The sequence below is a fragment of the Bidens hawaiensis genome, unplaced genomic scaffold (assembly GCF_021521415.1).
Source record: "Bidens hawaiensis isolate Kalapana, Puna unplaced genomic scaffold, B.hawaiensis_p1.1 tig00023391_1, whole genome shotgun sequence".
Taxonomy (NCBI): Eukaryota; Viridiplantae; Streptophyta; class Magnoliopsida; order Asterales; family Asteraceae; genus Bidens; species Bidens hawaiensis.
In genome coordinates, this window is record NW_027493661.1 from 285165 (window position 1) to 299817 (window position 14653).

At 47.1% G+C, this 14653-nt stretch overlaps 1 protein-coding gene across 1 annotated transcript; it reads left to right on the top strand.

The window, feature by feature from the left end:
• Positions 1 to 666: 666 nt before the first annotated feature.
• Positions 667 to 2087, top strand: LOC143567328 (putative BOI-related E3 ubiquitin-protein ligase 3). Its single transcript, XM_077053776.1, has 2 exons — positions 667 to 1060; positions 1441 to 2087. The coding sequence occupies exons 1-2, from the start codon at positions 752 to 754 to the stop codon at positions 1999 to 2001; spliced, it is 870 nt and encodes a 289-aa protein (XP_076909891.1). The 5' UTR covers positions 667 to 751; the 3' UTR covers positions 2002 to 2087.
• Positions 2088 to 14653: the final 12566 nt, after the last annotated feature.

Consider the following 14653-nt stretch of genomic DNA (forward strand, 5'->3'; position numbering starts at 1 on the left):
CTCACCGCTCCAAAACCGCAACCCCCCTCCCATCAGTGTCTCACCCAGCCACCTTCCGGGATCGCCTGCGTGCCAAAGAATCGAGTTGCAGGTTTCCGGAGAGCACCATCTTCATCATATCTCAACCGGTGCACAATCTTCATGATCTCCATCACCTATTTACACCTCTAAACCATATCCATTTTCTGAAAGACGAGATAGTCGGAAAACTCAAATTCGCCGGAAAAACGAGGTCACCGGAAATGGAAGTTGTGTGTTAAAAATAAAATTTCTGTTTAACCTCCTCAACTAATTTGAATGACATTTTTAGTCCAAAACATTAACGAGGTTAGTGTTCATTTAGACGGGGAGTGGTACAAGAAAATAGGGTGAAAGTTGGGAGTGGTAGATGACAAATCAAAAATTATGAATTTTATCTACCAGTAAGGGAAAGTTAAGAATATTAAAAACTAATATTTTATGTTGATAACATTAAAACTGACAATAAAAAGGATATCAAAAAGTTTAAATACCTTTTCGCCCATAAAAAAAAGGAAAAAGAAAATAGTATTGTTATTAATTAGATAATGCATGCATGAGTATCGGAAATAAATGCGTATTTTGGTAACTGAATCTTATTAACACGCTAACAAACAAAACTCTCGTGTTCCCAACCCAACTCAACTCTCTCTATTTCTACGTTTCTCACCCATCCCATTTTATTATAACTCTCCCCCCTCCTCCACAACCTCTTAACAACCACCACCAAATCATGATGATGCTTGACGCTATTGATACTAAACAATATCCTCTCTCCGGCGAGACTAGTTTCCCTATGATGTACTCGTCTGCTAATTTCACTACTCCAGATCTGCTGGCTGCAGAGAGTGATCTCACGTACAGTCTTCCGGTTTCTAGAAAGCGGTCTAGACTCTCTTATTCTATGTCTCCGTTATCTGACGCTCAAAACGTTAACCGGAATTTAATGGACCATTGTCCTAGCTTCACGTTTCTTGGTGAGGATATATCGTCACAGATCCGCCAACAAGAGATTGAAATCGATCAGTTAGTTGCTCGACATGTAATTATCTTATCTCGTTACTTTTGTTACCATTTGTTTGCTTATGTTTAACTTAAAATGTAGGTAGGTATTAGGTACATGTTATAGATACACCACCAAAATATCATCAAACTGTGGACGAAAGTTTGATGGTGTATCTATAAAATGAAAATTATTGGTCGGAACAGCCGTCTAAACAATATTTCGACGGTTGTTCTAACCATAGGATCATATTTTGAAAATTATGAGTTGGAACAACTGTTTGGCTCTTCAAATTTTGATCAAAATGAGATAAGATGTCATATGGTACACGGTGTGTGTATAGCTGTCCCCTATGTGTTATTGCTATTGTTTGCATAACATTGTTTTCTAAATTTTATCATTGTTGATGATACATTCAGGCCGAGAAACTAAAACTGGAAATCGAAGCGAAACGAAGGAGATATTCAAGGAAATTAATATCTGCGGTTGACGAACGTATAACACATATGCTAAGAGCAAAAGATGATGAAATTATGAAAATGGTGAGATTAAACTGTGCTTTGGAAGAAAGAGTGAAATCTCTATGCATAGAGAATCAAATCTGGCGTGAATTAGCGGAAACAAATGAAGCGACCGCAAACGCGTTACGAAGCAATTTGAAACAAGTTCTAGAGCAACTTGTGAACAACGATATTCAACACAGTACCACCAACGACAATGCTGTAGTGGCGTTGGCGGACGATGCCGAGTCGTGTTGCGAAAGCAACAATGAGCACTCGTTAGCGGAACAGGATAACAGTAACAATAACAGTAACAGTAACGTTAACAGATTGTGCAAAAGTTGTTGGAAAGCTGAGTCATGTGTCTTGCTGCTGCCTTGTAGGCATCTTTGCCTTTGTACAGTATGTGCATCTTCTGTACATATTTGCCCTATTTGTAAATCCTCCAAGAACATCAGTGTTCATGTTCACATGTCATGATGCAATTATTTTTATTGTTTTATTTTTCTTTTCATTCAATCAGAATATTAGAATCAAATTGAAAGTTATGAACGGTACTTTGAATATTTTGTTATGTAGTAATCAGCATTGTTATTTTATTGTATCTGCCAGTACACACCCTGATTGCTTAGCAATTAGATGAAGTACAAAAATCTGACATAAATTTTTAAATAAAGAAATATGAAAATAAATGAGCATGTGATATTAAATTGATATAAAAGTTTGATATTCACTAACTTTATTTTTCAACAACCGACATAAAGTCCGGTCATCCGAGTACATTTGTTGGCAAAAGATCATTCATGTTCACGATCACGCTCAACGCTGGTGAACTGCTTGTCACTAATTTCAAGGTAAACCCATCATTCAAACACTCAATGTAGTAAAACCCTCTATTGATCCACGACATTTTGTCTTGAATGTGACTCGAAGTGTGACATCTGAAAAATGTCACAAATGCATCACTAGAAGACCGCTCCTTTGATTAGATATTCAATAACTGAGTAGTGAATATATAAAAAAAAATAAAAGAATGGATCAGTTTTATATTTTAATGTAGATATATTAAAAATAATTATTTAGTAATTGGCTCTTTTAGTTTACTGTACCAGTGTTGTGAAAGAGAAACATACCTAAACATCTTTAAAAGGTGTTACTTTTAATAATAAGAGAATTTATTTTTATTTTAAGGGGATAAGAAAGTGACACGTGGAGAGAGTAAAGAGACACGTAGGAGGTATAGTGTATGGGCCTGAAGAGGTAGGTTCCAGCAGAGCCCAGTTGGACCCGCAAGACTCACCTTGAAGAGGGACGTCTGCGCAAGGACCAACTGCTTCCGCAGGACCCACCATGCTCAGAGATGAAGACCTTACGCGCAGTACGCCAGCTGTTCCCGCAGGGAAAGCCTCCCAATGGGGAAGTACCCCCATTGTTTCCGCAGCTGCGGATACAAGCCATCAGGGAAGGCTACCCGCACTAATAGCAAGGCTACACGCACAAGGCACTAACTCTTGATACTTCAGTAATGTCACCTGAAGGAATGAGCAAGGCGGGAATACTCCCGCCCAAATGAGCCAGTCCGTATGCTTCTGGAAGATCTTTTGTACTATACCTGCCAAGGTATGGGCAAAATAGACGATCTGACCAAAACAGCCCATGAACCAATCACAGGGTGACAGCTCACCGACAACAGTACGAGGAGGAGCACCCTCTAGTACTGTTTGTCACTATTAGCCGCTGCCTACTCACCAACCCTCACTGTGGGATGTGCGTAGCCTACAGTTGGTGGAACAGTGCATAGCCGGCAGTAAAGGAACAGTATACAGCCGGCCTTGTCACTATCGGCCGCAGCCTATCCACCAACCAGCATGGCTTGTGCGTAGCCCACTGTTGGTAGAACAGGAATACTATTCAGCCGGCTGTACCTTCTTGGAAACCTACCTTCGGCTATAAATACTCCAACACATTGGAATGGTAAGGACATGATCTGATATCTCATTATCTTATCTTCTATAGCAATCTCTTAATATACACTTATATTCAGAGCAATCTAGTCTGATTCTCACGCCGGAGGGTGGTCACAAGGAAGAACCCCCCCCCCCTTCTCAGTGACGAGCTTACGGTGTCTGTTTTGCAGGTCGTCTGAAGAACAACTTTCTTTGCTGGACCTCATCCTCGTGGGAAACATCTATTTAACCCCCAGATTATCCGTAATCTGCCCGGGGTCGATTAGTGTTTCTTCATTGGCGCCATCCGTGCATAAAAGCTAGAATTAATTCTTAGTTTTTTCAAAATTTCTGAAGAAATGGTTAACGTTACTCTGGTCCCAAAGCCAGTAAGTGACCAAGAAACCCCGGTAACCACAACCCCAGCAACTGGGGGGAACATCGGCGGTTATACAAATTTTACGAACACTACCCCGGTTACCCAAGCCGGGACAAGTGCAGTAAACAATATTTCAGTGGGGTTCACTGATGCCCAGTTGGAGAAACGGACGAGGGTCCCTCGCCAAACACTCGATCAAGTTAAGGCGTGGGCCGAAGCACGTCAGATTGAGTTCCAAGCTGAGTTGGATGAACGCTTGCGTTCACTTCAACAGGCTGACGAATTCGGCAGTACTCGCCAACATCTCAACATGAACAGTGAGTGCGAGTACTCGGACGATGAGCGGGAAGAATCCGATACCGACGCAAACCCTCGCCATAAGGCAAAAGGGAAGCGTAAGGAAACGGACTTCCAACCGACAAGGAATTTTGGAGAAACCTTTAAACCAACGAACGCGGGGAGAAACCCATGTGACTTCTTCAAAACCTTTAGACCAACTGCTGCAAATGCAGGAAAGTCCAAGTTTGCAAGGGACATTGCGGAAGCAATCACCCCGAGAAGTGCCAAACAAATGTCCAACATCGGCACTTATGATGGTCTATCCGACCCAGACGACCACTTGAACAGATTCATTGCGGGGGCAACCGTCAGTAACTGGACGGAACCCACGTGGTGTTATATGTTCCAGATGACTCTGGTTGGAGCGGCCAGGGCATGGTTCGATCGTTTACCGGTCCACCACATCTATGATTGGGCGGACTTTCAGAACAAGTTCAGCCAACACTTCAGCCAACAGAGGAAATATACTGAAGAACAGTGGACGATCCTTAACTGCGTTAGAGAGGAGGATGAATCTTTACTAGACTTCATCACTCGCTTCAACTCCAAAAAGCTGAGTCTGGGCAACATAAGTGAAGATCTTGTTCGCGCCGCTTTCATCCAGGGCGCCGAATACCCAGAGCTTATCCGCACATTGACGGGTAAGGACGGCATGCCATCCACATGGGATGCCATCATGACGGCGGCCAAGCGCTTTGCCGAGACAAAGAAGCAACTGGGTAGGGATCTTCCCCAGAGTACACACATCTACACGCAGAGGACCAGAGAAAACAATGTTCGGATCGCCCGACAGAACAAAAAGAAGAAGCTAGGTATTTGGCAGTCAAGGGTAAACTTTGACACCTCATCCAGCTCTCGCCCTCTTGTTGGAGGAAGGGATAACACACACCCTTCAAGCCGAAAACACCGGTGGACGCCACTCACCAAAAGCGTCACGGAGATATTTGCCACCGAAAACTACCATGGCCAAAAGCTCCAATGATCCGGCAGCGACCTAATGCGGATCAAAGCAAATCCTGTGACTTCCACGGGACAAAGGGTCATAGTACGGAGGAGTGTACATCCTTGAAGGATATTGTTGAAACATTCGTCAAGGATGGAAGACTTGCACACCTTGTGGCATCAATCAAGAAGGGAGGAAGGAATGATAACCGGTATAGAGGCAACGGACGAAAGCCCGTTGACATCAGCATCAACATGGTTCATGGCAACATCAGAGGAAGAAAAAGGCGAGCGACAGAACCATGCGCGTGGAAGGAAGCTGAAGTGCGCTTCCCGCGAGTGCCAGGAGGACCCAGCAAAGAAGGCCCTATCGTCATCAAAATCCAGCTGGGGCACTACATCACTTCTCGCACTCTTGCTGACAACGGCGCCTCGTCAACGGTGATGTACAGGCAGTTCTTCGACAAGCTAGATGACGAAGACAAGGAACGCCTGGAAACGGTCTACGCCTCGATGGAAGGGTTCGACGGCAGCAGAAACACCCCCCTGGGTATCCTATCTTTCCCCGTCACTCTTACGGACGGGAATCACTCACGCACAGAAGATGTGTATTTTGTCGTGATGAGGAAGCCACACCACACATACGACATTCTCTTCGGAAGAGACGGGATGGCAAGATTCAACGCCGTGGTATCTTCAGTCCACGGCATGATGGGATGGCCAACAGCTGAGGGTGTAGCGATGATCACCGGCATTCCCCAGGTATGCATCGCATCTGTCTCATCTAAACCCAAACCAAAGATGGCTAAACCAACCATCACCGAACCGGAAAAATGGGCCTTCAATGGCAAATACCCTGACCAGGCCGTTACCATTGGCCCAACAGTCGTTGATCCCACGCGCACCTTACTCAAACGCTTACTACAGAAAAACGCTGACATCTTCGCGTTGACACCAGCTGACATGACTGGCGTACCCCGAAGTAAGGCAGAGCATAAGCTCAAGTGCGACCCGGCTGTTACGCCAGTCGTACAAAAGCGCAGAGTAATGGGGCCAGAACAAACTAACGCGTGTAGAACCCAAGTCAAGGAACTCCTTGACGCAAGCATCGTACGCGTTAGCAGATATCAAACATGGGTTGCAAATCCCGTTATGGTACCGAAGAATAACAAACAATGGCGCATGTGCATAGATTTCAAGGACTTAAACAAAGCATGCCGCAAAGATTGTTATCCGTTACCCGAAATTGATCTTAAGGTGGATTCGTTAGCACCGTTTCGCCTTAAATGCTTCCTGGATGCGTATAAAGGGTACCATCAAATCCACATGGCCGTTGATGATCAGGACAAAACCGCTTTTCGGACGCCCGATGGCACATTTTGTTATCAAATGATGCCATTTGGACTTAAGAATGCCGGGTCCACATACCAACGCCTGATGGACAACCAGTTTCATGCCCAAATTGGGAGGAACTTGGAAGTCTACATGGATGACTTGGTCATCAAAAGCCCTGACGCAGAAGCGATGTTGAAAGACATAGAAGAAACTTTCAACATGCTCAGGAAGATAAACATGAAGCTCAACCCGAGCAAGTGTGCCTTTGGAATGGAAGAAGGGAAGTTCTTGGGGGTCATCGTCACTAAATATGGCTTCAGAGCGAACCCTGAAAAGGTCGAAGCCATTATCAAAATGGAATCACCTACTACCATCAAACAGGCTCAGACACTGAATGGACGACTAGTCGCACTTAATCGCTTTTTGGCAAACCAAGCGGATAAGTCGTTTCCTTTCGTGTCAACGTTGAGAAACTGTTTAAAGAAAACGCACTTCCGCTGGACAACAGAAGCGGAAGCAGCCTTTCAGGAGATTCGGTCACGCTTGATCGAACTCCCAACGCTCACAGCACCAAAAACGGGGGAGGAGTTAATCCTATACCTTTTCGCAACAGATAGAGCAACCGGGGCGGTCCTGCTAGTTGAACGGAAAGGCATCCAGATGCCAATCTATTATGTCAGCCGTATCCTAACAGACGTAGAAACCCGGTACTCTACCCTCGAAAAATTAGTCTTAGCACTTATACACGCTTCACGAAGGTTAAGACGATATTTCCAGGGCCACCCAATCACCATTCTCTCCAACTTCAAACTTGCAAACGTTCTACGCAAACCCGAGTTATCGGGACGCCTAGCCAAATGGGCAATTGAGTTGGGGGAATACGCGATAAAGTATAAGCCAAGACCAGCCATAAAAGGCCAGGTTTTGGCCGACTTTATTGCGGAAGTGCCTGCATCGCGGGAAAAAGAGTGCCAGGAAGAGGCTCAACCCTCTCCAGCACAGGACATCAATGATGTCTGGCGACTCTACACTGATGGAGCAGCCAGTAACGAGGGTTCAGGCGCAGGGCTGAAACTAACCAACCCAGCAGGCCAAGAATACACTTACGCTATTCGACTGGATTTTCCAAGTACGAATAACGAAGCCGAGTATGAAGCATTCTTGGCCGGGCTGAGAATTGCGCGTAAGATGGGAGTGAAACACTTGGAAGCCCACGTGGATTCCATGTTAGTAGCCAACCAAATCAACGGGACGTACACGGCCGTGAACGACACAATGGCCCTGTACCTCGCACAAGCAAAAACCCTTATGCGCGATTTTAACGATTGCAAAGTCATACACGTCAAGCGTAGTGAAAACAAATCTGCGGATGCGTTAAGCAAGCTTGCATCATTAGCCTTCGCCCACTTGGGAAAGGACATCCGCATTGAACTCCTCGAGGCACCTTCAGTCCCGCACAAGGAAATTTGTGTCATCTAAACCGGCACAGAAACGTGGATGACACCAATAATAAATTACCTTGCGGCAGGTACACTACCAGAGTCAAAAACACAGGCAAGAAAACTACACTGTAAAGCACTGAATTATCAACTCATCGATGACATCCTTTACAGACGTAACTTTCTTGGCCCACTCTTAAGATGTGTGGACAACCAAGATGCTGACTACCTCCTAAGGGAAGTACACGAAGGCATCTGTGGAGTACACGCAGGTCCACGCGCCGTTGTAGCTAAGCTAAACAACGCGGGATACTTTTGGCCGGGGATGCATACGGATGCGCTGGCATACATCAGAAAGTGCAGGTCTTGTCAGCTCTACGCACCCAACACGCATCGCCCGAAGAATGAACTTGTTCCAGTCACCTCTTCATGGCCATTTCAGAAGTGGGCCATCAATGTGACAGGCCCATTTCCTACAGCAGCAGGAAATGTTCAGTTCCTAGTGGTAGCCATCGACTACTTCACCAAGTGGATAGAAGCAAAACCCTTAGCCCAAACAACCGCGAAACATATCAAAAAATTTATTTGGGAATTTATTATTTGTCGTTTTGGACTTCCACAGAATTTGGTGAGCGATAACGGCACCAACTTTGCTGACAAGAAGCTACAAAAGTGGCTGGAAGAACTTCAAATCACCCACACTTTTACCTCAGTGGCGCACCCGCAGGGTAATGGTGAGGTAGAAAGAGCAAATAAGAGCATCGTCGAAGGCATAAAGAAAAGACTCTTGGAACACAGATCCGGCTGGGTGGACGAGCTTCCGCACGTCCTTTGGGCAAACAGAACGCTGAAAAAGGCCAGTACGGGAGAAACCCCGTTCAGTCTCACTTATGGCACTGAAGCCATGGTCCCGGTCGAAATTGGTTTACCCTCACCAAGGGTCTTGATTCAGCCAGAAGATAATAATGCGGAAAGACGGTTAGACCTTATGCTAACCGAGGAACGCAGAGACTTAGCCGCAGTGCGTGAAGAGAACTACAAGCGACAAATGCAAAAGTACTACAACACGCGGGTAAAACTCTGCAACTTCAATGTAGGAGACTACATACTGCGTAACAACGAGGCTTCGAACCAACAATGCCCAGGAAAACTGGCCCCGGTCTGGGAAGGGCCATACATTATCAAAGAAGTTCTGGGACAGGGCGCGTACCGGCTCGAAAGGCTCGATGGCACTCCCATCCCAAGAACATGGAATGGAGCTCAATTACGCAAATGTTACATGTAGATCAATTCCAAACTTGTAAAGAAAAGGCCTAGAGCCACTTCTAATGGAAATGATTCTCCTTTCACAATGTGTTGATAGCCTTACCTTTATACTTATGAACTTCCCATACTGATGTGCCGGTATTCACCGCATAAATATGGGAAGAAGTAAGTCGTTACGTGTGGAAGGCGGCAAAACCCGCATAAACACATAAAACAGTAAAAATTTCAAAAGAAAAGATAAGGAAAACCTCCACGCAGGTCAGATGTAGGCAAAGTTTAGCCATCCTACTAAGTGCAAGTGACGGTCTTACCCGCACAATCACGAACGAGGAAGCAAAACTTCAACCTATTATCTACCACGTTCAAAGGTTAACTTATTCTAAACACTTAGAAAATTTCAAAGGAAAAGATGAGGAAAACTTCCACGCAGGTCAGATATAAGTAAAGTTAAGCCATCTTACTAAGTGTAAGTGACGGTTATACCTGCACAATCATGAAAGAGGAAGCGAAACATAAACTTGTAATCTGCCACGTTAAAAAGTTAACTTATCTAAGTACTAAAGAAATTGCTAAGTTAAATCAAAACATGCGTAAAATAAACAAGGCAAGGAATTAGCACATAATCTTTATTCCATCAAAATTCAAATATTACAAAGATTGCTGGGTGCATACCCGCATACAAAAGAAGCTATACAAAAATAAAAATTTACTCTAATGGTGGAAAGGGATCTTCAGGATCAAGCTTCAAGACCACTTCCACTTGGACCCGCACCATCAGTAGAGCGTGGCGGTTCAAGGAAAGCTTTAAGGATAGCTAGCCCATCATCAGCAGCAGCAACTTCGTTCACCTTCTCCACCACCGGATGCGGGAAGGCGGCATACTGGTTCACTGCTTGGTCATAAACAGCTTCAGTATCCACATCATACAAAGGGAAGTTGGAAGGCGGGATGCCTTTCTCAACGAACCCTAGACCAAGCAGGAAGCCGGCCTTCTCCCCATCCTCATGAGAAGCGTTGAGGGCTGCGCTCATGGCATCGTCGTATGATGTGTCCGTGAAGACTCGATGCACAACCTATAAGAAAAAATGAAAGTATCAAAACCTTTTCTATGTACAAAGAAAAGCGTAAAGATATTATGAAATTACGCATACCTGAGACAACGCTTCTCGAAGAAGCCATTCCTTGGCAACCAGAGCCTCCTGGAGGGCGGCTTGAGCTTGGTTACGTTGTTTTTTGCAGTGTCGGATTCCAATGAAGTGTATGTTCCACGATGGGACATCCGCCGAGGAACAACCCTTCGCACGCCTGTGGAGTGCGTGGAGTGGGCTCGTCACGCAGCTCCCAGTGGTGCGTTGGGGGAAGCCATGGCTAGTTACCAGGAGGGTAGGCTAACCAATGAGCTTCGGATTCTCCTGACCCGGATGCAGCCGCGCGTCGAGCTGCTTTGTCGTGAAAACGACAAGCTAAAAGCAGCTCGTATCCAAGAAGTAGCTCAGGCGCGGGTTGTCCGGGAGGAGAATAGGAGGCTCTCCGCCGTTGCTGCGGAGAAGGAGAAGGCCTTCAAGGCCCTTGAAGTTGAAGTTCAGGCCCGTCTCGAGGCCCGTTCCAAGGCTGCCAAAGCTGTTAACGAACAGCTTCGGCTGGCTAAGGAAACTGCTCGGAACGCAACTGAAAGGGCCACCAAGGCTGAAGCTGTTGCTGAGCCTCTACGCCTCGAGAATGAGGAACTTAAAGCCAACCCATCACCTGTAGGGTCGACAACAGGCCGATAGCCGCCAAACCCATCACCTGAACCCAAGGGAAATCCATCCAAGAGGTCAGGCAGATGGGAAGGAGGCAGAGGTTGGCGAGAAGTCCCAAGCATACCTGAAGGATCGGCCGTCGTTGCCGATGACGGAGGAGGCATGGTGAAGGCCGCCGCGGTAGTAGAAACCAACGGAGGTGAACTCACCGTAGGTGAACTCACAACCGTGGTCGCCGCTGCGGAGGAGCCCGCAGGAACAGTCACCGCCGGCTCAGTGAAAGATTCAGTAAATATGGCACTGACAGCCGGCGGTGATGTCATCACAGTTGGAACAGTTGGCTCAACTGGGTGAGCAACTGAACCAACTGAAGCAGGCGCAGCCGCCTGGGTCATCGCCTCAGGTAGGCTGACCAAGCCTACCGTCATGGGTCTGGAGGTGCTCCTCCCCGCTCCACCCTGGAATGCGGTAGCATCCACGCCTGCACAAAGAAGATATAAGTATAATGGCGGAAAGATATGAAGTTAAAAAGTAAAGGAAGTTTGTACTTACGGGTTTTCTTGAGCCTAAAAGTGCGAACAGGCGGGGACGAACCCGATGGAGCCGGCCTCTTCACGCCGCTCACCGTCGTTGTCCTGGGCTGCTCGGAGGTGACGGTCGTCTCAGCCTCCGGAGCAGTGGTCTTATCACCACCAGGGTTCCCCGCCACCTCCTCGCTCTCGGTCTCTGAATCAGACCGAGGCACCGGATCGGCAGTGGAGGCAACCTTCGCCTTCCCCTTCCCGCCGGCAGCCTTCTTCTTCCGCACCAACGGAGGACCATCTGCGGATTCCTCATCAGAAGATGACAAGATTAGAGGAATTCCAGCAGAGGTTTCAGCATTGAGAAGTCGAGGGTTGAATAACGCCTTACCTGGCCGCGTGGCGCTCAGAATAGGGTGGCCTGGCGGGTAGACCTCCACAAACCGATCCCTCGTATGCTCCAAGATGGGCAACTCGTTCTCATCGAGAGCACGAGTACCCATCCGAGCGGGACCATCACTCTCCCGCGGCTGCAGGAGAGACTGCAAGTCGTTCCCCTCTGAAATAAAAGAAAAACAGTTAGAAGACAAACCTATATAAACAAAGAAGACAGAGCATACCATAAGGGACAGAGTTCAAACCGTATTCGAGGACGATGGGAACTTGTGACGCCTCCTTCCACACCCGGCTCATCCCAAGCATCACCATCCCAGACTCCGCAAAGCGGTATACCGGAGTCTGGACCCGGGAGATCTTGGCGAACCACTCCGCCTCCTGGTAGTTGAGGGCGTGAAGGGCGGGGATGGCTCTCCCATTCTTAAAGGTCATCGCAAGGGGGACGACGCGAGCGGAGATATAAAAAAACTCACGCTTCCACGACCGAAGACTGCGCTCGGTAGCGCAGATCTTCAACCCCTTGATCCGATTGACCAAGGTGTACCACCCCTGGATGCACCTCCAAGAATAGAAGGTCATCAACCGGTCAACATGGGGCTCCACGCCCAGAACGAGGCACACCCACTCAAAGTGGCGGATCATGGCGATCGCCATCGGGTGTACCTCCGTCAGATGCACACCGTGCCTCTCCAAGACACGGTATACAAACTTCGTCAATGGGAACCTGAGATTCCCATAGACGAAGAATGCAGCGTACACCCCTATCTTGCCCTTGGGGGCATCGTACACCGTCTGGTCTGACTCCGGAAACTCAGGCTCGAACGGCTCGAGCATGAACTTCCGGACGACGTACTGAAAAGGCTCGGCAGGAGAGCGCACTGGCACTCGCCAGCAGTGCTCTTGTCGTCCTTATCAGAAGTGGACGACGGATTCTCGACGAACATGTCAGACTCCTCGGCAAAAGAAGACATGTTTGGAGGTACAGAAAAACGATTTCAGAAGAATGCTCGACGGAATAGTGAGTATTCGCCGGAAAACGTTTAGAAGATGAAGAGAAGTGAAAGTGTGGATTGCAAAGGACCCTCTCCCTCTTTATATACTCATCGCAATTAATGCGATGAATTTAATGCAGAAGAGAGAGAAATCGAAGGTGCAATGAAACTATGACACGTGGCAATGAGCAAGCTGGCAACAGCTGTTGAAAGGACGCGTGCCATTAATTTCGCGGCCACGCGCCCGAAAAATCGCGCCCACGTGCCTGAAAAAGAGCCTGGAATGACCATATACTGTCACGTCGCCATAACTTCCTGCACGTCCTGACACAGTCAGAAGAAACTGTCGGACGACGTTTCAACAGTTTGGACTGTTCTTATCCTTTCACCCACTCTTCGAATTTCAAAATTTCAAAAAGATTCAAAAGTAAGCGGGAAAATACCCCTTACCTTGGCAACCAAGTAACTATAAGACAGGTGCGGGTACAGTGTTAAGGCAAAACCCTTCACATACTTAGCACCCGCAGGGAATTGACGCCAGGAACACCTTGGAAGTAAAGTAACCGTAAGACGAGTGCGGGTACAGTGTCAAGGCAAAACCCTTCACATACCTAGCGCTCCGCAGGGAATTGAAACCAAGAAGGATCTTCTGGGCCATGCTTGCGGAAACGGGAATAACATCCCCGCATAGCGGGAACGTCGAGAACTATATTGTTTGAAACTCCAAGATGGAATTGGTGGTTTTAACATAATTGATCACTATGTTCAAAACTACCAAAACCTCATGGAGAATCCACACAAGTGGGACTTAACGCTCCTAACTTGCGAGGAGGTTACAGACCTACCCGCATCATACCCAAAGATCAAGCAGAAAAGTCGAGAATTTCTGCGTGGCATTAGGAAAACCGCGGGAGGAATCCCCACGGAAAACCTTAAAACTAAAAACCCTTTTCAAAACCCCTTGCTAAAGTCCAAAAGTTCACCTCACTTATTAGTAATTCATGAGAAGAACATTGGACTGGGGGGACTTGAAGAGGTAGGTCACAGCAGAGCCCAGTTGGACCCGCAAGACTCACCTTGAAGAGGGACGTCTGCGCAAGGACCAACTGCTTCCGCAGGACCCACCATGCTCAGAGATGAAGACCTTACGCGCAGTACGCCAGCTGTTCCCGCAGGGAAAGCCTCCCAATGGTGAAGTACCCCGCTTGTTCCCGCAGCTGCGGATACAAGCCATCAGGGAAGGCTACCCGCACTAATAGCAAGGCTACACGCACAAGGCACTAACTCTTGATACTTCAGTAATGTCACCTGAAGGAATGAGCAAGGCGGGAATACTCCCGCCCAAATGAGCCAGTCCGTATGCTTCTGGAAGATCTTTTGTACTATACCTGCCAAGGTATGGGCAAAATAGACGATCTGACCAAAACAGCCCATGAACCAATCACAGGGTGACAGCTCACCGACAACAGTACGAGGAGGAGCACCCTCTAGTACTGTTTGTCACTATTAGCCGCTGCCTACTCACCAACCCTCACTGTGGGACGTGCGTAGCCTACAGTTGGTGGAACAGTGCATAGCCGGCAGTAAAGGAACAGTATACAGCCGGCCTTGTCACTATCGGCCGCAGCCTATCCACCAACCAGCATGGCTTGTGCGTAGCCCACTGTTGGTAGAACAGGAATACTATTCAGCCGGCTGTACCTTTTTGGAAACCTACCTTCGGCTATAAATACTCCAACACCTTGGAATGGTAAGGACATGATCTGATATCTCATTATATTATCTTCTCTAGCAATCTCTTAATATACACTTATATTCAGAGCAATCTAGTCTGA